Below are 24,527 nucleotides of genomic sequence, written 5' to 3' on the forward strand. Positions count from 1 at the left end.
CAACAGACTAGTGAGCCGACCCAACTCCCAGTGTCCGGACACCATCAGCACGTCTAAACAACAGTCTAGTGAGCCGACCCAACTCCCAGTGTCCTGACACCATCAGCACATCTAAACAACAGTCTAGTGAGCCGACCCAACTCCCAGTGTCCAGACACCATCGGCACGTATTCAAGATGCCCTCATTAATCACAGAAGAGAAGGGAGAGACAGGAGAACCTAAAGCAGGCCCAACACACACTGACACACACACATCACGCACACTCGCACAGACACACGCGCACACACACACACACACGCAACACACACACACACACACACACACACACACACACACACACACACACACACACACACACACACACACACACACACACACACACCAAGCCTAATGATGTTTGGGGGATTTGAAAGGTGAGACAAAGTGAATCGATACGGAGCATCTTGTAATTAAAAGAATGTTCACTGAATTAGGAAAATGAGTGTCTGGAGAAATGAAACATATTGATTTCAATTTACAAAATATAGTTCAGCCCCATGACGCCCTTGAAAAGACAGACAATTAGGTCTCTGTCTCTCTCTCTGTCTATCTATGTCTCTCTCTCTCTCTCTGTCTCTTTCGCGCTCTTTCTATTTCTATCTCTCTCTGTCTCTTTCTCTCTCTCTCTTTCTCTCTCTCTCCCTCTCTCTCTCTCTGCCTCTCTCTCCCTCTCTCTCCCTCTCTCTCTCTCTGCCTCTCTTTCTCTCCCTCTCTCCCTATGTCCTTCTTCCTGACTTTGTTCATATAATGATAAATCAGGATATTTTTCACCATAATGAGAGAGAGGGTAATGACAGGAGAGGACAGAAGGTCAGGAATGGTACAGCCAAGGTAAACACGCATGCATGCGCGCGCACACACACACACACACACACACACACACACACACACACACACACACACACACACACACACACACACACACACACACACACACACACACACACACACACACACACGCCAAAGAGGTATATATAGAAAAAGACAAAGAAAGAGGAAGAAATCCTCTACGAGTCTTAAAATGCTTGGTGTGTGTGTGTGTGTGTGTGTGTGTGTGTGTGTGTGTGCGTGCGTGTGTGTAGGAGTATTTGTTGTTGAGTCTGTGTGTCATCATGAAGTCTTCTACCCCTCTACTCTATAAATATCTATTTGTTACCACTGTCTTCTGATTCTTCTGTACTGCACTAAAGCATTGTTTCAATTAACACAGGTAGGTGTGGCCTTGGTGGGCATTTCAACCCAGGTTGGTGTGACCTTGGTGGGCATTTCAACACAGGTAGGTGTGGCCAGTCAACCCAGGTTGGTGTGGCCTTGGTGGGCATTTCAACCCAGGTAGGTGTGGCCTTGGTGGGCATTTCAACACAGGTAGGTGTGGCCTTGGTGGGCATTTCAACCCAGGTTGGTGTGACCTTGGTGGGCATTTCAACCCAGGTTGGTGCGACCTTGGTGGGCAGTCAACCCAGGTTGGTGTGACCTTGGTGGGCATTTCAACCCAGGTTGGTGTGACCTTGGTGGGCATTTCAACCCAGGTAGGTGTGGCCTTGGTGGGCATTTCAACCCAGGTTGGTGTGACCTTGGTGGGCATTTCAACCCAGGTTGGTGCGACCTTGGTGGGCAGTCAACCCAGGTTGGTGTGACCTTGGTGGGCATTTCAACCCAGGTTGGTGTGACCTTGGTGGGCATTTCAACACAGGTAGGTGTGGCCTTGGTGGGCATTTCAACCCAGGTTGGTGTGACCTTGGTGGGTCCCGCTCAAATGGAGTTGCTCTGGCCTTTGTGTAGGAGCTGTATCTACTACAAACCGGATCACTCTGAGTTCCAATGAGGAAAAATGTTTACTTGCCGATGATTCTGAGCTTGAGGTGGCTTCCTTGATCACGCAGGTCGCCAGCCTATGTATGAAACTAGTGAAAACACGGAGTGGAATGTTTCCATTTTTTACGCCGGTGGCTGGAGGGCTTTTGGGCTCGTTGGATGCATCTCCGCCTTGTCGTTTGTCGTTATCCGACTGGCCGGTGTTGCCCGGAGCTCCCCCACCTGAACACGGCGTCGAAGGAGCACAGCAAGAAGAGCAAGACATTCAACGGTGGCCGCATGTCACTGAGCCGTGGAAGCCGAAGACAGCGGCCTCCCAAAAAGCAGACCACAATCCCAACGAGAGGCCCGGAGCGGATACAAACAGCATGGGGGGGGGAGCTGTGTCTGCGGCTGCAGTGCCTAACGATTTCAAAGTCATCGTCGGGGGTTTTAATGACATTATGAAGGGCGGCTCTGAACAGTTGAAACTGGATTTTAAGGAGCTGGTTGACTCTCTGCTAGACACTAACAAAAGACACATCATATCTGCCCCTGTGTCCTCTCTGAATCGTGGCATTGAACGCCTCAGCAGGGATCTTTCTCTTCACAACGGGCTATGTGATTATTGCAGCTCGTTGGGTGTAACTTTTGTTGACAATGTCGATACCTTTTGGAAACAAAACACGTTTTATATGGGATGGGATGGGATCCACCCAGATCATCTGGGTTCCTGGGTCCTTTCACAGCACTATAAGGAGGATGGGATCCACCCAGATCATCTGGGTTCCTGGGTCCTTTCACAGCACCATAAGGAGGATGGGATCCACCCAGATCATCTGGGTTCCTGGGTCCTTTCACAGCACTATAAGGAGGATGGGATCCGCCCAGATCATCTGGGTTCCTGGGTCCTTTCACAGCACCATAAGGAGGATGGGATCCACCCAGATCATCTGGGTTCCTGGGTCCAGCACCATAAGGAGGATGGGATCCACCCAGATCATCTGGGTTCCTGGGTCCTTTCACAACACCATAAGGAGGATGGGATCCACCCAGATCATCTGGGTTCCTGGGTCCTTTCACAGCACTATAAGGAGGATGGGATCCACCCAGATCATCTGGGTTCCTGGGTCCTTTCACAGCACTATAAGGAGGATGGGATCCACCCAGATCATCTGGGTTCCTGGGTCCTTTCACAGCACTATAATGAGGATGGGATCCACCCAGATCATCTGGGTTCCTGGGTCCTTTCACAGCACCATAAGGAGGATGGGATCCACCCAGATCATCTGGGTTCCTGGGTCCTTTCACAGCACTATAAGGAGGATGGGATCCACCCAGATCATCTGGGTTCCTGGATCCTTTCACAGCACTATAAGGCTGCGTTGAGACAATGACTTATCAATGACCCAAGCCCAGCTCAGTTAATACCTACCATTGTGACGCAGTGTTGTCATAATGCTTCAGCAAATGTACATTATACCAGGTAGACACAATGTAACCTAATTTATGTCACTCTAACTGCCCCGAATGCCTCTGCTGATCCTACAGCTGTTGTTGTACGCAGTAATCATGTGCCTATGAACCAGAAGAGCTGCCTGCCAGTCTGTCTCATCCTGACACGGTCATTACTATGGGACAGCTGGAGATCAAATGTTTTATTTTACCTTTATTTTAGTCAGTTAAGAACAAATTCTTACTTTCAATAACGGCCTAGGAACAGTGGGTTAACTGTACCTTGTCAGCTCGGGGTTTGAACTTGCAACCTTTTGGTTACTAGTCCAACGCTCTAACCACTAGGCTACCCTGCCGCCCCGAACTCTGCACCGACTACTGGAGAATTTGAATACTGAAACAATGTTGTAAATGTCAGAGAGACAGACAGCCAGATTGATATAAATCTCCGCTGTTGAAAACTATATGTTAGTCTTCAAGAAATGTGAGATAATGTCCAGATGCCTTTTATAGTGGAGATCAAGTTTATAAATTGCCTGGTTGGGCTGATGAGACAGTGGATTGCGCAGTCAGACGGAACAGAGTAAATAGACATTTTAACATCATAGATTTAGCCGGTGGTAATTTGTGGAGTAGACACTGGTTGGAATGCATTTTTTTTAATCCAATCAGCTTTCAGGATTACCCGATGTATAATTTACACCAATGACCTGACCACCCGGAGTACTGCTGAATCATGTGATGTGGTTCCCTGAATCATGTGATGTGGATGTGGTTCAGTGAATCATGTGAATCTCGCTCCAACCGGTTCCGGTTGGAGCGAGCGGCCGCATCTACACTTCGGTCCGCAGGTAGTATAACTTTTTATAACTTTTCATTACATTTCGTTATAGTACAACGGTTTGATTTGTCTAATCTTAGCAACTTCTTCTTAGCCAGCTACATAGCCGTCTTTGTATCAACGACAATTGCATAATTATCGTATTTCGTCGTCCTAACGTATCTGCCCAGCAGCTAGCTAAGCAGCTAGCTAACATCCACTGTCCACTAGCACTGTAGAAACTATTACACTCAACTGAACGACTCGATTAGCGTAGTGTCAGCTAGCTACATAGTTGTCTTCGTATCCAAGATAATTGTGCAGTTTAGAGTGTGTAGACTTAGAGTGATTATCTTAATTTACCGAGGTTAGCTAGCCAGCTATTTGTCGTCCTTAACGTAGGAAATGCTGCTAGCTAGCTAGCCAACAGCTAGCCAACCTCTACCGAATTGAACTCCAACTACCCGGTCAACATTCCGTCGTTCCACAGGTAGTATCACATTTTCATTTCACTTCATTACAGTACAACGGTTTGATTTGTTTGATCGTAGCTAGCCAGCTACATAGCCGTCTTTGTATCTAAGACAATTGTGTAGTCTAGAGCGATTTTCTAGGTTAGCTGGCCAGCTATTGTCGTTCTTCTAACGTAGCTAGCCAGCTAGCCCCCGATTAGCAGCACTGTAGTAACTATTACAGTACAACGGTTTGTTTTGTTTGATCGTAGCTAGCTAGCTACATAGCCGTCTTTGTATCTAAGACAATTGTGTAGCCTAGAGCGATTTTCTAGGTTAGCTGGCCAGCTATTGTCGTTCTTCTAACGTAGCTAGCCAGCTAGCCCCGAATAGCAGCACTGTAGTAACTATTACAGTACAACGGTTTGTTTTGTTTGATCGTAGCTAGCTAGCTACATAGCCGTCTTTGTATCTAAGACAATTGTGTAGCCTAGAGCGATTTTCTAGGTTAGCCAGCCAGCTATTGTCGTTCTTTTAAAGTAACGGAACGCAATCAACCTTGCTAGCTAGCCAGCTAGCCCCGAATAGCAGCACTGTAGAAACTATTACACTCGACGGAACGACTTGATTAGTGTAGTGTCAACATCGCAGCCACTACCAGCTAGCCTACTCCAGCAGTACTGTTTCATTTCAATCATTTTAGTCAATAAGATTCTTGCTACGTAAGCTTAACTTTCTGAACATTCGAGACGTGTAGTCCACTTGTCATTCCAATCTCCTTTGCATTAGCGTAGCCTCTTCTGTACCCTGTTAACTATGTGTCTATCTATCCCTGTTCTCTCCTCTCTGCACAGACCATACAAACGCTCCACACCGCGTGGCCGCGGCCACCCTAATCTGGTGGTCCCAGCGCGCACGACCCACGTGGAGTTCCTGGTCTCCGGTAGCCTCTGGAACTGCCGATCTGCGGCCAACAAGGCAGAGTTCATCTCAGCCTATGCCTCCCTCCAGTCCCTCGACTTCCTGGCACTGACGGAAACATGGATCACCACAGATAACACTGCTACTCCTACTGCTCTCTCTTCGTCCGCCCACGTGTTCTCACACACCCCGAGAGCTTCTGGTCAGCGGGGTGGTGGCACCGGGATCCTCATCTCTCCCAAGTGGTCATTCTCTCTCTCCCCTTACCCATCTATCTATCGCCTCCTTTGAATTCCATGCTGTCACAGTTACCAGCCCTTTCAAGCTTAACATTCTTATCATTTATCGCCCTCCAGGTTCCCTCGGAGAGTTCATCAATGAGCTTGATGCCTTGATAAGCTCCTTTCCTGAGGACGGCTCACCTCTCACAGTCCTGGGCGACTTTAACCTCCCCACGTCTACCTTTGACTCATTCCTCTCTGCCTCCTTCTTTCCACTCCTCTCCTCTTTTGACCTCACCCTCTCACCTTCCCCCCTACTCACAAGGCAGGCAATACGCTCGACCTCATCTTTACTAGATGCTGTTCTTCCACTAACCTCACTGCAACTCCCCTCCAAGTCTCCGACCACTACCTTGTATCCTTTTCCCTCTCGCTCTCATCCAACACTTCCCACACTGCCCCTACTCGGATGGTATCGCGCCGTCCCAACCTTCGCTCTCTCTCCCCGCTACTCTTTCCTCTTCCATCCTTTCATCTCTTCCCTCTGCTCATACCTTCTCCAACCTTTCTCCTGACTCTGCCTCCTCAACCATCCTCTCTTCCCTTTCTGCATCCTTTGACTCTCTATGTCCCCTATCCTCCAGGCCGGCTCGGTCCTCCCCTCCCGCTCCGTGGCTCGATGACTCATTGCGAGCTCACAGAACAGAGCTCCGGGCAGCCGAGCGGAAATGGAGGAAAACTCGCCTCCCTGCGGACCTGGCATCCTTTCACTCCCTCCTCTCTACATTTTCCTCCTCTGTCTCTGCTGCTAAAGCCACTTTCTACCACTCTAAATTCCAAGCATCTGCCTCTAACCCTAGGAAGCTCTTTGCCACCTTCTCCTCCCTCCTGAATCCTCCTCCCCCTCCCCCCTCCTCCCTCTCTGCAGATGACTTCGTCAACCATTTTGAAAAGAAGGTCGACGACATCCGATCCTCGTTTGCTAAGTCAAACGACACCGCTGGTTCTGCTCACACTGCCCTACCCTGTGCTCTGACCTCTTTCTCCCTCTCTCTCCAGATGAAATCTCGCTTCTTGTGACGGCCGGCCGCCCAACAACCTGCCCGCTCGACCCTATCCCCTCCTCTCTCCTCCAGACCATTTCCGGGGACCTTCTCCCTTACCTCACCTCGCTCATCAACTCATCCCTGACCGCTGGCTACGTCCCTTCCGTCTTCAAGAGAGCGAGAGTTGCACCCCTTCTGAAGAAACCTACACTCGATCCCTCCGATGTCAACAACTACAGACCAGTATCCCTTCTTTCTTTTCTCTCCAAAACTCTTGAACGTGCCGTCCTTGGCCAGCTCTCCCGCTATCTCTCTCAGAATGACCTTCTTGATCCAAATCAGTCAGGTTTCAAGACTAGCCATTCAACTGAGACTGCTCTTCTCTGCATCACGGAGGCGCTCCGCACTGCTAAAGCTAACTCTCTCTCCTCTGCTCTCATCCTTCTAGACCTATCGGCTGCCTTCGATACTGTGAACCATCAGATCCTGCTCTCCACCCTCTCCGAGTTGGGCATCTCCGGCGCGGCCCACGCTTGGATTGCGTCCTACCTGACAGGTCGCTCCTACCAGGTGGCGTGGCGAGAATCTGTCTCCTCGCCACGCGCTCTCACCACTGGTGTCCCCCAGGGCTCTGTTCTAGGCCCTCTCCTATTCTCGCTATACACCAAGTCACTTGGCTCTGTCATAACCTCACATGGTCTCTCCTATCATTGCTATGCAGACGACACACAATTAATCTTCTCCTTTCCCCCTTCTGATGACCAGGTGGCGAATCGCATCTCTGCATGTCTGGCAGACATATCAGTGTGGATGACGGATCACCACCTCAAGCTGAACCTCGGCAAGACGGAGCTGCTCTTCCTCCCGGGGAAGGACTGCCCGTTCCATGATCTCGCCATCACGGTTGACAACTCCATTGTGTCCTCCTCCCAGAGCGCTAAGAACCTTGGCGTGATCCTGGACAACACCCTGTCGTTCTCAACCAACATCATGGCGGTGGCCCGTTCCTGTAGGTTCATGCTCTACAACATCCGCAGAGTACGACCCTGCCTCACACAGGAAGCGGCGCAGGTCCTAATCCAGGCACTTGTCATCTCCCGTCTGGATTACTGCAACTCGCTGCTGGCTGGGCTCCCTGCCTGTGCCATTAAACCCCTACAACTCATCCAGAACGCCGCAGCCCGTCTGGTGTTCAACCTTCCCAAGTTCTCTCACGTCACCCCGCTCCTCCGCTCTCTCCACTGGCTTCCAGTTGAAGCTCGCATCCGCTACAAGACCATGGTGCTTGCCTACGGAGCTGTGAGGGGAACGGCACCGCAGTACCTCCAGGCTCTGATCAGGCCCTACACCCAAGCAAGGGCACTGCGTTCATCCACCTCTGGCCTGCTCGCCTCCCTACCATTGAGGAAGTACAGTTCCCGCTCAGCCCAGTCAAAACTGTTCGCTGCTCTGGCCCCCCAATGGTGGAACAAACTCCCTCACGACGCCAGGACAGCGGAGTCAATCACCACCTTCCGGAGACACCTGAAACCCCACCTCTTCAAGGAATACCTAGGATAGGATAAGTAATCCTTCTCACCACCCCCCCCCTTAATGATTTAGATGCACTATTGTAAAGTGGCTGTTCCACTGGATGTCAGAAGGTGAATTCACCAATTTGTAAGTCGCTCTGGATAAGAGCGTCTGCTAAATGACTTAAATGTAAATGTAATGTAAAAATGTGGATGTGGTTCAGTGAATCATGTGATGTGGATGTGGTTCTCTGAATCATGTGATGTGGATGTGGTTCTCTGAATCATGTGATGTGGATGTGGTTCAGTGAATCATGTGATGTGGATGTGGTTCAGTGAATCATGTGATGTGGATGTGGTTCAGTGAATCATGAGATGTGGATGTGGTTTAGTGAATCATGTGATGTGGATGTGGTTCAGTGAATCATGTGATGTGGATGTGGTTTAGTGAATCATGTGATGTGGATGTGGTTCAGTGAATCATGTGATGTGGATGTGGTTCAGTGAATCATGTGATGTGGATGTGGTCCAGTGAATCATGTGATGTGGATGTGGTCCAGTGAATAATGTGATGTCTAAGACCTAAAGACTTGGAACACAGTTAATGACTGGGCTTCTGTCCTCTTACCTGCATAGAACTCTGGACTGTAGACTGCACCGACTACTGGGTTCAACTTCCACCCTGGAGAGAGAGAGACAGAGAGAGAGACAGAGAGAGAGAGAGAGAGAGAGAAAAGGAGAGAGAGAGAGAGAGAGAGAGAGAGAAGTAGAGAGAGAGGAAGAGACCGAGAAGGTGATACAAAATTTAACTGAGCAGCTGTTGCAGGATAGAAATGAAAATATTCCAGAAGATAAAGGCAAAACATATAAGTGGGAGGTGAGTCATAAACCCCTCCCACGGTGGCCCAGTGAGTCTTAAACCCCTCCCACAGAGGCCCGGTGAGTCTTAAACCCCTCCCATGGAAGCCCGGTGAGTCTTAAACCCCTCCCACAGAGGCCCAGTGAGTCTTAAACCCCTCCCACAGAGGCCCAGTGAGTCTTAAACCCCTCCCACAGAGGCACGGTGAGTCTTACCATTTGCATAAGGATTGACGGTCTTCTTATTGGTCATTACCCGTGCCGTTGCATTGTTGACCTATCACAGACAGGCTTGTATCAGTGCGTTTCCAATAGCAGTCAGACACATATTAAACCCCAACAGTATGTAGGGTTCTAGAGAGCAGCATGCTTCCATATCGTCATTCATACATCAATGTGTTCCCAAAACCTTTTAACTTGGCAAACATTCACGTCAGGATTTAAACAGGTCACACATAAGTAGTAAACACTTCAATACAAAAGCAAATTAACAAAAATATTATATTTTCATAAAAATGGTAAAAGATTTCCAGCATGCTTAATCCAGTTCTGATCTTCAAAAAAGACAAAACAATCAAACAGCTGTGTTGTCATATGAAGGAGCATGCAGAGGAGAGGGACAAGAACGATCAGGAGGGAAACAGCTAACAAACAACATGGAGGAGGAGGAGGAGGAGGAGGAGGAAGAGGAGGACAGACGTGTTTGGAGCATTCTGCAACATCCAGAGTCAGAAGAACCATCAGACAGACACAAAGTGACTTTTAGCATTCAACCTCCACCTCACCAAGCCTGGAGCGTCATCGCATCAACAATCAGAGTCATCAACCAAATCAAAACAGAAATCAAAACGGAAATCAAAAAAACTGATCAAATCAACCAATCAATCAAGTCAATCAATCAAGTCATTCCAGCTTGAATCACAGCTAACAGAAGGGAAAATTAAAAAAAAAACAGGATGCATTGTGGTCCAAAAACACAATCAATGGGTTCCACAGTCCCAGAGTAGAGGTGCAACGAGTCAGTGCATGTCTCAACCAATCAGATTGGATCACGCATCATCACTCATCATCACGCTAGCAGCTAGACTGAGACACTGAGTGGTAAAACACGCCGTAACACACAAGAGAAAACATACAATCAGAACACAGCTTCAAGAAACACCCAACTCAACCACAAGCCAAAAGAAAGTCACGTGAATTTGAGCGTAGCGAGCGTTCGAGAAAGAGTGTGTAAGAGAGAAAGATAGAGAGATAGAGAGAGGTAGAGAGAGAGAGAGATAGAGAGAGAGGTAGCGAGAGAGAGAGGTGGAGAGAGAGAGAGAGAGAGAGAGGTAGAGAGAAAGAGAGAGATGGAGAGAGAGAGGTAGAGAGAGAGAGAGATAGCGAGAGAGAGAGAGAGAGGTAGAGGTAAAGGTAGAGAGAGACAGAGAGAGAGAGAGAGAGAGGTAGAGGTAGAGAGAGAGAGAGAGAGAGAGAGAGAGAGAGAGAGAGAGAGAGAGAGAGAGAGAGAGAGAGAGAGAGAGAGAGAGAGAGGGAGAGAGAGGGAGAGAGAGAGAGAGAGGGAGAGAGAGAGGGAGAGGTAGAGAGAGGTAGAGAGAGAGGTAGAGAGAGAGGTAGAGAGAGAGAGAGACAGGTAGAGAGAGAGAGAGACAGAGAGAGAGAGGTAGAGAGAGAGAGAGAGGTAGAGAGAGAGGTAGAGAGTGGTAGAGAGAGAGGTAGAGAGAGAGAGACAGAGAGAGAGAGGTAGAGAGAGAGAGAGAGAGAGAGAGAGAGAGAGTTAGAGAGAGATAGAGATAGAGAGAGAGAGTGAGAGACAGAGAGAGAGAGAGAGAGAGAGAGAGAGGTAGAGAGAGAGGTAGAGAGAGTTAGAGAGGTAGAGAGAGGGAGAGAGAGAGGTAGAGAGAGAGAGAGGTAGAGAGAGAGAGAGAGAGAGAGGTAGAGAGAGAGGTAGAGAGAGGTAGAGAGATGTAGAGAGAGAGAGAGAGACAGAGAGAGGTAGAGAGAGAGGTAGAGAGAGAGATAGAGAGAGAGGTAGAGAGAGAGAGAGAGAGAGAGAGAGAGAGAGGTAGAGAGAGAGAGGTAGAGAGAGAGAGGTAGAGAGCGTAGAGAGAGAGGTAGAGAGAGAGAGAGAGAGAGAGAGAGAGGAGAGAGAGGTAGAGAGAGAGGTGGAGAGAGAGGTCGAGAGAGGTAGAGAGAGGTAGAGAGAGGTAGAGAGAGAGGTAGAGAGAGAGGTAGAGAGAGAGGTAGAGAGAGAGGTAGAGAGAGGTAGAGAGAGGTAGAGAGAGAGGTAGAGAGAGAGGTAGAGAGAGGTAGAGAGAGGTAGAGAGAGGTAGAGAGAGAGGTAGAGAGAGAGGTAGAGAGAGAGGTAGAGAGAGGTAGAGAGAGAGAGACAGAGGGTAGTAATAATACATCTTACCATTCCCAGACCAGTTTTTGGCCCCGCCCACTTGTTTGTGTTTTGTTACCATGGTAACAGAGTTGGGGCGTATACGAGTGGAGCTACCATTGGGAAGATGGAGGAAGGGGGAGATGAGAGAGGAATATGCCTCAAGAGGCCAAAGCAATGGCTGTCATACCCGCAGTCACTATGCCAGCTTTTGCCAAACTCGGTCCTCTGGACCCCAAACAGGTGCACGTTTTTGGTCAGCTAAACAGCTGAGTCAAATTATAGCAGCTTGTTGATGAGTTGATTACTTGAATCAGCTGTGTGGAGCTAGGGAAAAAAACAAAAGGTGCAGCTCTTGGGTTTGGTAAACCCTGCCCTGTGCACTAACACCTCTCTCGCTTTTAGCTCTCTGTGGTTCTCTCTGTGGCTCTTGGTGTCCCGAGGACAGAGTTTGGTAAACCCTGCCCTGTGCACTAAAACCTCTCTCTCTTTTAGCTCTCTGTAGCTCTCTAAAGTTCTCTGTGTGGCTCTTGGTGTCCCGAGGACCGAGTTTGGTAAACCCTGCCCTGTGCACTAAAACCTCTCTCTCTTTTACCTCTCTGTAGCTCTCTGTCGTTCTCTGTGTGGCTCTTGGTGTCCCGAGGACAGAGTTTGGTAAACCCTGCCCTGTGCACTAAAACCTCTCTCTTTTACCTCTCTGTAGCTCTCTGTCGTTCTCTGTGTGGCTCTTGGTGTCCCGAGGACAGAGTTTGGTAAACCCTGCCCTGTGCACTAAAACCTCTCTCTCTCTTACCTCTCTGTAGCTCTCTGTAGTCCTCTGTGTGGCTCTTGGTGTCCCGAGGACCGAGTTTGGTAAACCCTGCCCTGTACACTAAAGCCTCTCTCTCTTTTTGCTCTCTGTAGTTCTCTGTGTGGCTCTTGGTGTCCTGAGGACAGAGTTTGGTTAACCCTGCCCTGTGCACTAAAACCTCTCTCTCTTTTAGCTCTCTGTAGTCCTCTGTGTGGCTCTTGGTGTCCCGAGGACAGAGTTTGGTAAACCCTGCCCTGTGCACCAAAACCTCTCTCTCTTTTAGCTCTCAATGGTTCTCTAAAGTTCTCTGTGTGGCTCTTGGTGTCCCGAGGACAGAGTTTGGTAAACCCTGCCCTGTGCACTAAAACCTCTCTCTCTTTTAGCTCTCTGTAGTTCTCTGTGTGGCTCCCCAAACATATTGTTATTCTTGGAATTGGATTTGTGAGTTGTCATGGAAACCAAATCAATGTTTCTAGCATGGTGTTGGATGAGACTGAGTGGCAAATACTATCATCGTTCCCTTTAGCTTGTATATATTTCACTTTTTTCTCCACTGTTTATAGGGGACTGTAGTTTGTAACCTCCAGGCCACCGTATATCCCTAACCCTGCAGTGAGGTCACTCACTACCCATGATCCTTCTCTGCTTTGTTTACTTCCTGACTTTTCTGAGGAACTGGCTGTAACCCTTTAACTTCAAAAGGACAAAACACAATACAGTTGAAGTCAGAAGTTTGCATGCACCTTAGCCAAATACATTTAAACTCTTGTTTTTCACAATTCCTGACATTTAATCCTCGTAAAAATTCCGTCTCAGGTCAGTTAGGATCACCACTTTATTTTAAATGTGAAATGGTAGAATAATAGTAGAAAGAATTATTTATTTCAGCTTTCATTTCTTTCATCACATTCCCAGCGGGTCAGAAGTTTACATACACTCAATTAGTGTTTGGTAGCATTGCTTTTAAATTGTTTAACTTGGGTCAAATGTTTCGGGTAGCCTTCCACAAGCTTCCCACAATAAGTTGGGTGAATTTTGGCCCATTCCTCCTGACAGAGCTGGTGTAACTGAGTCAGGTTTGTAGGCCTCCTTGCTCGCACATGCTTTTTCAGTTCTGCGCACAAATATTCTATAGGACTGAGGTCAGGGCTTTGTGACGGCCACTTCAATACCTTGACTCTGTTGTCCTTAAGTCATTTTGCCACAACTTTGGAAGTATGCTAGGGGTCATGCAACCAAGCTTTAACTTCCTGACTGAGATGTTGATTCAATATATCCACATAATTTTCCTACCTCATGATGCCATCCATTTTGTGAAGTGCACCAGTCCCTCCTGCAGCAAAGCACCCCCACAACATGATGTTGCCACCCCCGTGCTTCACGGTTGGGATGGAGTTATCCGGCTTGCAAGCCCCTCCCCCTTTCCCCTCCAAACAGAACGATGGTCATTATGGCAAAACAGTTTTATTTCATCAGACCAGAGGACATTTCTCCAAAAAGTACTATCTTTGTCCTCATGTGCAGTTGCAAACCGTAATCGGTCTTTTTTTATGGCGTTTTTGGAGCAGTGGCTTCTTCCTGCTGATATAGGACACGTTTTACTGTGGATATAGATACTTTTGTATCGGTTTCCTCCAGCATCTTCACAAGGTCCTTTGTTGTTGTTCTGGGATTGATTTGCATTTTCGCACCAAAGTACGTTAATCTCTAGGAGACAGAACGCGTCTCCTTCCTGAGCGGTATGACGGCTGCGTGTTCCCATGGTGTTTATACTTACATACTATTGTTTGTACAGATGAACGTGGCACCTTAAGGTGTTTGGAAATTGCTCCCAAGGATGAACCAGACTTGTGGAGGTCTACCATTTTTTCTGAGGTCTTGGCTGATTTCTTTTGATTTTCCCATGATGTCAAGCAAAGAGGCACTGAGTGTGAAGGTTGGCCTTGAAATACATCCACAGGTACACCTCCAATTGACTCAAATGATTTCAATTAGCCTATCAGAAGCTTCTAAAGCCACGACATCATTTTCTGGAATCTTCCAAGCTGTTTAAAGGCACAGTCAACTTAGTGTATGTAAACTTCTGACCCACTGGAATTGTGATACAGTGAATTATAAGTGAAATAATCTGTCTGTAAACAGTTGTTGGAAAAATGACTTGTGTCATGTACAAAGTAGATGTCCTAACCGACTTGACAAAACTATAGTTTGTTGACAATAAATTTGTGGAGTGGTTGAAAAACGAGTTTTAATGACTCCAACCTAAGTGTATGTAAACTTCAGAATTCAACTGTATGTACTTCACAACAAACTTCCAACTGAAGATAACAAATGAGCTCTTTTGAAAATAAATTAGGTCATAACAAAATGACGCAAATCCTGGGAAATATACAACAGTGAACTTGTAGACGTATTAATGGGTGTGAACATAAAAAACCCAGACAATAAATCAAAATGGGGGCTGTATGAGGAGAGTTCAGGGAGGGAGGTGATGACGCAGGTGGAGAGACAGGTGACGTGTGAGACAGGGTGGAATGGGGGGAGTGAAGCAGACATTATGCACACACACATTCACACACACACACACTGACAAAGAGGAAGAGGAGGAGGTAAAGGAGGAAGAGGAGGAGGTAAAGGAGGAAGAGGAGGAGGTAAAGGAGGAAGAGGGAGGAGGTAAAGGAGGAAGAGGAGGAGGTAAAGGAGGAAGAGGAGGAGGTAAAGGAGGAAGAGGAGGTGGTAAAGGAGGAAGAGGAGGAGGAAAAGGAGGAAGAGGGAGGAGGTAAAGGAGGAAGAGGGAGGAGGTAAAGGAGGAAGAGGAGGAGGTAAAGGAGGAAGAGGAGGAGGTAAAGGAGGAAGAGGAGGAGGAAAAGGAGGAAGAGGAGGAGGTAAAGGAGGAACAGGAGGAGGAAGAGGAGGGGGTAAAGGAGGAAGAGGAGGAGGTAAAGGAGGAAGAGGAGGAGGTAAAGGAGGAAGTATTGGTAACATGCACCTCTATTTTACGGCCTTCTACGACCGTGCCGTGTAATTTGTCTCGCGCCCTGTCAGCGTCCGCACTATGCTCGAATGTTACGAACCCAAAACCCTGCGTGCAAGGATGGAGAGGGAGAGAACAGCATGCATGTTATTCATGTCATTATGACTATAATCATTATGCATATTATTACTGTCATTACTCCTGTTTCTCCTGCCAGTACAGAAAACAGCCTGGGCTGGTGTTCAGTAGAATAAAAGGAGAAAACACATTGAAATGTAAATAGATTGAGCACACTATTATAGGCCAGCTTTAGGCAGGAACCCCCTCTGCTTCAAAACGTTTTGCTTATCTTCTCGCCTCTAACACACATCTCTATCCTCTAGCTTCCTGTAACACACATCTCTATCCTCTAGCTTCCTGTAACACACATCTCTATCCTCTAGCTTCCTCTAACACATCTCTAACCTCTAGCTTCATCTAACACATCTCTAACCTCTAGCTTCCTCTAACACACATCTCTATCCTCTAGCTTCCTGTAACACACATCTCTATCCTCTAGCTTCCTGTAACACACATCTCTATCCTCTAGCTTCCTGTAACACACATCTCTAGCTTCCTCTAACACATCTCTAACCTCTAGCTTCCTCTAACACATCTCTAACCTCTAGCTTCCTCTAACACACATCTCTAGTTTCCTCTAAAATACATCTCTAACATCTAGCTTCCTCTACAAACACATCTCTAACATCTAGCTTCCTCTAGCACATCTTTAACCTCTAGCTTCCTCTAACACATCTCTAACCTCCAGCTTCCTCTAACACATCTCTAACCTCTAGCTTCCTCTAACACATCTCTAACCTCTAGCTTCCTCTAACACATCTCTATCCTCTAGCTTCCTCTAACACATCTCTAACCTCTAGCTCCCTCTAACACATCTCTAACCTCTAGCTTCCTCTTAAACACATCTCTAACCTCTAGCTTCCTCTAACACATCTCTAACCTCTAGCTTCCTCTAACACATCTCTAACCTCTAGCTTCCTCTAACACATCTCTAACCTCTAGCTTCCTCTAACACACATCTCTAGTTTCCTCTAAAACACATCTCTAACATCTAGCTTCCTCTACAACACATCTCTAACATCTAGCTTCCTCTAGCACATCTTTAACCTCTAGCTTCCTCTAACACATCTCTAACCTCTAGCTTCCTCTAACACATCTCTAACCTCTAGCTCCCTCTAACACATCTCTAACCTCTAGCTTCCTCTTAAACACATCTCTAACCTCTAGCTTCCTCTAACACATCTCTAACCTCTAGCTTCCTCTAACACATCTCTAACCTCTAGCTTCCTCTAACACATCTCTAACCTCTAGCTTCCTCTAACACACATCTCTAGCTTCCTCTAACACATCTCTAACCTCTAGCTTCCTCTAACACATCTCTATCCTCTAGCTTCCTCTAACACACATCTCTAACCTCTAGCTTCCTCTAACACATCTCTAACCTCTAGCTTCCTCTAAAACACATCTCTAACCTCTTGCTTCCTCTAACACATCTCTAACCTCTAGCTTCCTCTAACACACATCTCTAGCTTCCTCTAAAACACATCTCTAACCTCTAGCTTCCTCTAAAACACATCTCTAACCTCTTGCTTCCTCTAACACATCTCTAACCTCTAGCTTCCTCTAACACACATCTCTAGCTTCCTCTAAAACACATCTCTAACCTCTAGCTTCCTCTACAACACATCTCTAACCCCTAGCTTCCTCTAAAACACATATCTAGTTCTAGTTTCCTCTAAAACACATCTCTAACATCTAGCTTCCTCTACAACACATCTCTACCCTCTAGCTTCATCTAACACATCTCTAACCTCTAGCTTCCTCTAACACATCTTTAACCTCTAGCTTCCTCTAACACATCTCTAACCTCTACCTTCCTCTAACACACATCTCTAATCTCTAGCTTCCTCTAACACATCTCTAACCTCTAGCTTCCTCTTAAACACATCTCTAACCTCTAGCTTCCTCTAACACACATCTCTAACCTCTAGCTTCCTCCAACACACATCTCTAGCTTCCTCTAAAACACATCTCTAACCTCTAGCTTCCTCTACAACACATCTCTAACCCCTAGCTTCCTCTAAAACACATATCTAGTTCTAGTTTCCTCTAAAACACATCTCTAACATCTAGCTTCCTCTACAACACATCTCTAACCTCTAGGTTCCTCTAACACATCTCTAACCTCTAGTTTCCTCTAACGCATCTCTACCCTCTAGCTTCATCTAACACATCTCTAACCTCTAGCTTCCTCTAACACATCTTTAATCTCTAGCTTCCTCTAACACATCTCTAACCTCTAGCTTCCTCTTAAACACATCTCTAACCTTTAGCTTCCTCTAACACACATCTCTAACCTCTAGCTTCCTCTAACAACTACCATCCAAAAGAGAAACACAACGCATCACCTACCTTAGAGCCCCGCTCGTTAAAAATGATTTCAACGTCTAAGATTTGACCAAATTGCTGGAAGGAAAGACAGAAAACAAAGCCAGAGTCAATGACATTCTTTAATGCAGGATTGTTCAGTGGTACAGCACATGGAGTAGCATTTTACATTTGGAAATGATTGACTTATGGGGGATAACATAAGTAAGTGTAGTGTAATACTCACACCAAACATCTGCCTGAGGTCTGGGTCCCTGAATCTGAAGGGTATGTTGGAGACATGGAGACGCTTGGGTTGAGTCTTACTGTTAGGACTGTCAGACGACTGGCTCTGCTGCTGACTGTCTGTCTGAGACTCCTCCTCTGTCTGCTGGGGGGAGGGGAGGGAGGGAGGGAGGAGGGAGGGGGAGGGAGGGAGGGAGGGAGGGGGAGGGGAGGGGGGGGGAGGGAGGGGAGGGAGGGAGGGAGGGAGGGAAGAGAAACGTGAGGGAGGGAGGGAAGAGAAAGGGGAGGGAGGGAGGGGGAGGGAGGGAGGGAGGGAGGGAGGGAAGAGAAACGTGGGGGAGGGAGGGAAGAGAAAGGGGAGGGAGGGAGGGGGGGGGAGGGAGGGAGGGAGGGGGAGGGGGGGGAGGGGGGAGGGAGGGAGGGAGGGAGGGAGGGAGGGAGGGAGGGGGAGGGGGAGGGGGAGGGGAGGGGGAGGGAGGGGGAGGGGGGAGGGGGAGGGAGGGAGGGAGGGAGGGAGGGAGGGAGGGAGGGAGGGAGGGAGGGAAGAGAAACGTGAGGGAGGGAGGGAAGAGAAAGGGGAGGGAGGGAGGGGGAGGGAGGGAGGGGGGGAGGGGAGGGAGGGAGGGAGGGAAGAGAAACGTGGGGAGGGAGGGAAGAGAAAGGGGAGGGAGGGGGGGGGAGGAGGGAGGGGAAGAGAAAGGGGAGGGAGGGAGGGAGGGAGGGAGGGGGGGGGGAGGGGGAGGGAGGGAGGGAGGGGGGGAGGGAGGGAGGGAGGGAAGAGAAACGTGAGGGAGGGAGGGAAGAGAAAGGGGGAGGGAGGGGGGGGGGAGGGGGGGGGGGGAGGAGGGAGGGAGGGGAAGAGAAAGGGGAGGGAGGGAGGGAGGGAGGGAGGGAGGGAGGGAAGAGAAACGTGAGGGAGGGAGGGAAGAGAAAGGGGAGGGAGGGAGGGGGGAGGGGGGGGAGGGGAGGGAGGGAGGGAGGAAGGGAGGGAGGGAAGAGAAACGTGGGGAGGGAGGGAAGAGAAAGGGGAGGGAGGGGGGGAGGAGGGAGGGGAAGAGAAAGGGGAGGGGGGAGGGAGGGAGGGGGGGGGGGAGGGAGGGGGGGGAGGGAGGGAAGAGAAACGTGAGGGAGGGAGGGGAAGAGAAAGGGGAGGGAGGGAGGGGGGGAGGGGGGAGGAGGGAGGGAGGGGAAGAGAAAGGGGAGGGAGGGAGGGAGGGGGAGGGAGGGGGAGGGAGGGAGGGAGGGAAGAGAAAGGGGGGGGAGGGAGGGAGGGGGAGGGAGGGGGGGAGGGAGGGAGGGAGGGAGGGGAAGAGAAAGGGGAGGGAGGGAGGGGGGGAGGAGGGAGGGCGGGAGGGAGGGAGGGAGTGAGGGAGGGGAAGAGAAAGGGGAGTGAGGGTAGGGAGGGAGGGAGGGAGGGGAAGAGAAAGGGGAGGGAGGGAGGGAGGGAGGGGAAGAGAAAGGGGAGTGAGGGTAGGGAGGGAGGGAGTGAGGGGAAGAGAAAGGGGAGGGAGGGAGGGAGGGAGGGAGGGAGGGAGGGAGGGGAAGGGAGGGAGACAGAATTATACTCACAAAATAACTAAACATAGAAACACATGTTGACCTCTAGTGTCATACCAGAACATCTAATCTATACTAGAATGACACTAGCTGATCTATACGAGAATGACTAGATGTGAACAGCTGATCTATACTAGAATGTCAACAGATGATCTACACTAGAATGTCAACAGTTGATCTATATTTACACTCAAGTCAGTCTTGTTCCACTGTCTGGCCTGAGAAGACACACACACACACACACACACACACACACACACACACACACACACACACACACACACACACACACACACACACACACACACACACACACACACACACACACACACACACACACACACACACACACACACACACACACACACACACACAATACTAAAAGGTATAGCCTAAAAACATGGTTAAAACTGTCTTGTTTGATACTATATGCATCTATAGCATCCATAGCATTCATAGCATCCATAGCATTCATAGCATCTATAGCATCCATAGCATCCATAGCATTCATAGCATCCATAGCATTCATAGCATCCATAGCATTCATAGCATCCATAGCATTCATAGCATCTATAGCATCCATAGCATCCATAGCATTCATAGCATCCATAGCATTCATAGCATCCATAGCATCTATAGCATCCATAGCATCCATAGCATTCATAGAATCTATAGCATCTATAGCATCCATAGCATCCATAGCATTCATAGCATCCATAGCATCCATAGCATTCATAGCATCCATAGCATCCATAGCATTCATAGCATCCATAGCATCTATAGCATCTATAGCATCTATAGCATCCATAGCTCTGTCTATGAATTTGAGAGGTTGCATTTCTCCAGCACCAATCCCCCCACGTTTTACGGAAACAGTGTTGGGGGGGTTACGCTTTGTTAATGTTTTAACTGCTGATTGCCACTTTAAGAGCGAATAGTGGACGGAGTTAACAGATGTTAGCAGCTGTTTTCTACACCTTCTACCGTGGATGGAGCACTATATTTAACGAAGGCCCAAAAGGGGACGTTCATCGTCGGAACCTTCATAGCTGTTCATCGTGTTAAATCTCCAAGCTGTTTCCCAAAACCATTGTTACTAAAGATAAAGTAGAAAAAGCTGGTTATTGACCGGCTGCCTCAGACCTCTCATGGAACAGCTAAGTCTTTTCCCCACACACTTAGAACAAGAAGGTGCTATCTAGAACCTCAAAGGGTTCTTCAGCTGTCCCCAAAGGAGAACCTTTTGAAGAACCCTTTTTGAGATTACTGGTAGAACTCTTTTGGTTCCAGGTAGAACTCTTTTGGTTCCAGGTAGAACCCTTTTGGTTCCAGGTAGAACTCTTTTGGTTCCAGGTAGAACCCTTTTGGAACCCTTTTGTCAAAGAGTGTACCGCGTCACTTTATATACACAGAAGATCTCCGCTGAACATAGAATCAAGATGTTTGGTTCTGTGTGAGCAGCAATAAAGTCACAAGGAAGTTGAATACAAATGCAAAGTTGCCAACAGTTACAAACAAGAGAAGGATAAACAGACGCTTCACTAAGAAAACCCAGATGACTGCATTTAAATATAAATAGCCCACAGTAGAGGCTACATAGGACAATATCATTCAATAATATCACTGCAGGAGCACTTAGAAGATGCATAGCGACACCTCCGATTTACTATTGCTTCAGTTCCTGTTCCTCTTGTAGAATATTATCTAAAACAGTATTGTAGAGCTCCTGTTCCTCTTGTAGAATATTATCTAAAACAGTATTGTAGTGTTCCTGTTCCTCTTATAGAATATTATCTAAAACAGTATTGTAGAGTTCCTGTTCCTCTTGTAGAATATGATCTAAAACAGTATAGAGCAGTTCCTGTTCCTCTTGTAGAAAATTATCTAAAACAGTATTGTAGAGTTCCTGTTCCTCTTGTAGAATATTATCTAAAACAGTATTGTAGAGTTCCTGTTCCTCTTGTAGAATATTATCTAAAACAGTATAGAGCAGTTCCTGTTCCTCTTATAGAATATTATCTAAAACAGTATTGTAGAGTTCCTGTTCCTCTTGTAGAATATTATCTAAAACAGTATAGAGCAGTTCCTGTTCCTCTTGTAGAATATTATCTAAAACAGTATAGAGCAGTTCCTGTTCCTCTTGTAGAATATTATCTAAAACAGTATTGTAGAGTTCCTGTTCCTCTTGTAGAATATTATCTAAAACAGTATAGAGCAGTTCCTGTTCCTCTTGTAGAATATTATCTAAAACAGTATTGTAAGAGCTCCTTCTAAGAGCTCCTGTTCCTCTTGTAGAATATTATCTAAAACAGTATTGTAGAGCTCCTGTTCCTCTTGTAGAATATTATCTAAAACAGTATAGAGCAGTTCCTGTTCCTCTTATAGAATATTATCTAAAACAGTATAGAGCAGTTCCTGTTCCTCTTGTAGAATATTATCTAAAACAGTATTGTAGAGTTCCTGTTCCTCTTTTAGAATATTATCTAAAACAGTATTGTAGAGTTCCTGTTCCTCTTGTAGAATATTATCTAAAACAGTATAGAGCAGTTCCTGTTCCTCTTATAGAATATTATCTAAAACAGTATTGTAGAGTTCCTGTTCCTCTTGTAGAATATTATCTAAAACAGTATAGAGCAGTTCCTGTTCCTCTTGTAGAATATTATCTAAAACAGTATTGTAAGAGCTCCTTCTAAGAGCTCCTGTTCCTCTTGTAGAATATTATCTAAAACAGTATTGTAGAGCTCCTGTTCCTCTTGTAGAATATTATCTAAAACAGTATAGAGCAGTTCCTGTTCCTCTTATAGAATATTATCTAAAACAGTATAGAGCAGTTCCTGTTCCTCTTATAGAATATTATCTAAAACAGTATTGTAGAGTTCCTGTTCCTCTTGTAGAATATTATCTAAAACAGTATAGAGCAGTTCCTGTTCCTCTTATAGAATATTATCTAAAACAGTATAGAGCAGTTCCTGTTCCTCTTATAGAATATTATCTAAAACAGTATTGTAGAGTTCCTGTTCCTCTTGAAGAATATTATCTAAAACAGTATTGTAGAGTTCCTGTTCCTCTTGTAGAATATTATCTAAAACAGTATTGTAGAGTTCCTGTTCCTCTTGTAGAATATTATCTAAAACAGTATTGTAGAGTTCCTGTTCCTCTTGTAGAATATTATCTAAAACAGTATTGTAGAGTTCCTGTTCCTCTTGTAGAATATTATCTAAAACAGTATTGTAGAGTTAATGTTCCTCTTGTAGAATATTATCTAAAGCAGTATTGTAAATCTCCTGCACCTAAACAGCACCGACATCTATTTCAGTCCAAGTCAAGCACTGATTAATACTGGAAATAAATGTCATGTTTATTCAGTTGACTTCCATTTAGCTAATTGCAGGCTGTAATAACATGTGCACAGTGAAGAGGTACACAAACCAGGGATGGAGAGCGTTATTATTGGGAAATTAAACCACCTCAATGTCTCTAGCCAACAGGTGATTAATATCTCTCTAGAAACTGATCCGACGTCAGAATTGTGGAACAATGATAATGTTAAGGTAAGACTTGAATGGAGAAAGCTGATCCGAGAGCCACCCAGTCCTCTACTGTCTATATATCCTATAGAGACAGACCCAGTCCTCTACTGTCTATATATCCTATAGACCCAGTCCTCTACTGTCTATATATCCTATAGACCCAGTCCTCTACTGTCTATATATCCTATAGACCCAGTCCTCTACTGTCTATATATCCTATAGACCCAGTCCTCTACTGTCTATATATCCCATAGAGACAGACCCTGTACTCTACTGTCTATATATCCTATAGACCCAGTCCTCTACTGTCTATATATCCTATAGACCCAGTCCTCTACTGTCTATATATCCTATAGAGACAGACCCAGTCCTCTACTGTCTATATATCCTATAGACCCAGTCCTCTACTGTCTATATATCCTATAGAGACAGACCCTGTACTCTACTGTCTATATATCCTATAGACCCAGTCCACTACTGTCTATATATCCTATAGACCCAGTCCTCTACTGTCTATATATCCTATAGACCCAGTCCTCTACTGTCTATATATCCTATAGACCCAGTCCTCTACTGTCTATATATCCTATAGACCCTGTCCTCTACTGTCTATATATCCTATAGACCCAGTCCTCTACTGTCTATATATCCTATAGACCCAATCCTCTACTGTCTATATATCCGATAGACCCAGTCCTCTACTGTCTATATATCCTATAGACCCAGTCCTCTACTGTCTATATATCCTATAGATCCAGTCCTCTACTGTCTATAGAGACAGACCCAGTCCTCTACTGTCTATATATCCTATAGAGACAGACCCTGTCCTCTACTGTCTATATATCCTATAGACCCAGTCCTCTACTGTCTATATATCCTATAGACCCATTCCTCTACTGTCTATATATCCTATAGACCCAGTCCTCTACTGTCTATATATCCTATAGACCCAGTCCTCTACTGTCTATATATCCTATAGACCCAGTCCTCTACTGTCTATATATCCTATAGACCCAGTCCTCTACTGTCTATATATCCTATAGACCCAGTCCTCTACTGTCTATATATCCTATAGAGACAGACCCAGTCCTCTACTGTCTATATATCCTACAGACCCAGTCCTCTACTGTCTATATATCCTATAGACCCAGTCCTCTACTGTCTATATATCCTATAGACCCAGTCCTCTACTGTCTATATATCCTATAGACCCAGTCCTCTACTGTCTATATATCCTACAGACCCAGTCCTCTACTGTCTATATATCCTATAGAGACAGACCCTGTACTCTACTGTCTATATATCCTATAGACCCAGTCCTCTACTGTCTATATATCCTATAGAGACAGACCCAGTCCTCTACTGTATATATATCCTATAGACCCAGTCCTCTACTGTCTATATATCCTATAGAGACAGACCCTGTCCTCTACTGTCTATATATCCTATAGACCCAGTCCTCTACTGTATATATATTCTATAGACCCAGTCCTCTACTG

At 46.6% G+C, this 24,527-nt stretch overlaps 1 protein-coding gene across 1 annotated transcript in view; it reads right to left on the minus strand.

Moving 5' to 3' along the window:
* LOC135554813 (RNA binding protein fox-1 homolog 1-like) overlaps positions 1-24,527 on the minus strand; it is a 252,533-nt gene that overhangs the window by 42,045 nt on the left and 185,961 nt on the right. Inside the window, 5 exon segments of the mRNA XM_064987255.1 lie at positions 8,889-8,942; positions 9,335-9,395; positions 15,284-15,376; positions 17,741-17,794; positions 17,943-18,086. Coding sequence (XP_064843327.1) covers positions 8,889-8,942; positions 9,335-9,395; positions 15,284-15,376; positions 17,741-17,794; positions 17,943-18,086 — 406 coding nt within the window.

The sequence above is a fragment of the Oncorhynchus masou genome, chromosome 14 (assembly GCF_036934945.1).
Source record: "Oncorhynchus masou masou isolate Uvic2021 chromosome 14, UVic_Omas_1.1, whole genome shotgun sequence".
Classification (NCBI taxonomy): domain Eukaryota; kingdom Metazoa; phylum Chordata; class Actinopteri; order Salmoniformes; family Salmonidae; genus Oncorhynchus; species Oncorhynchus masou.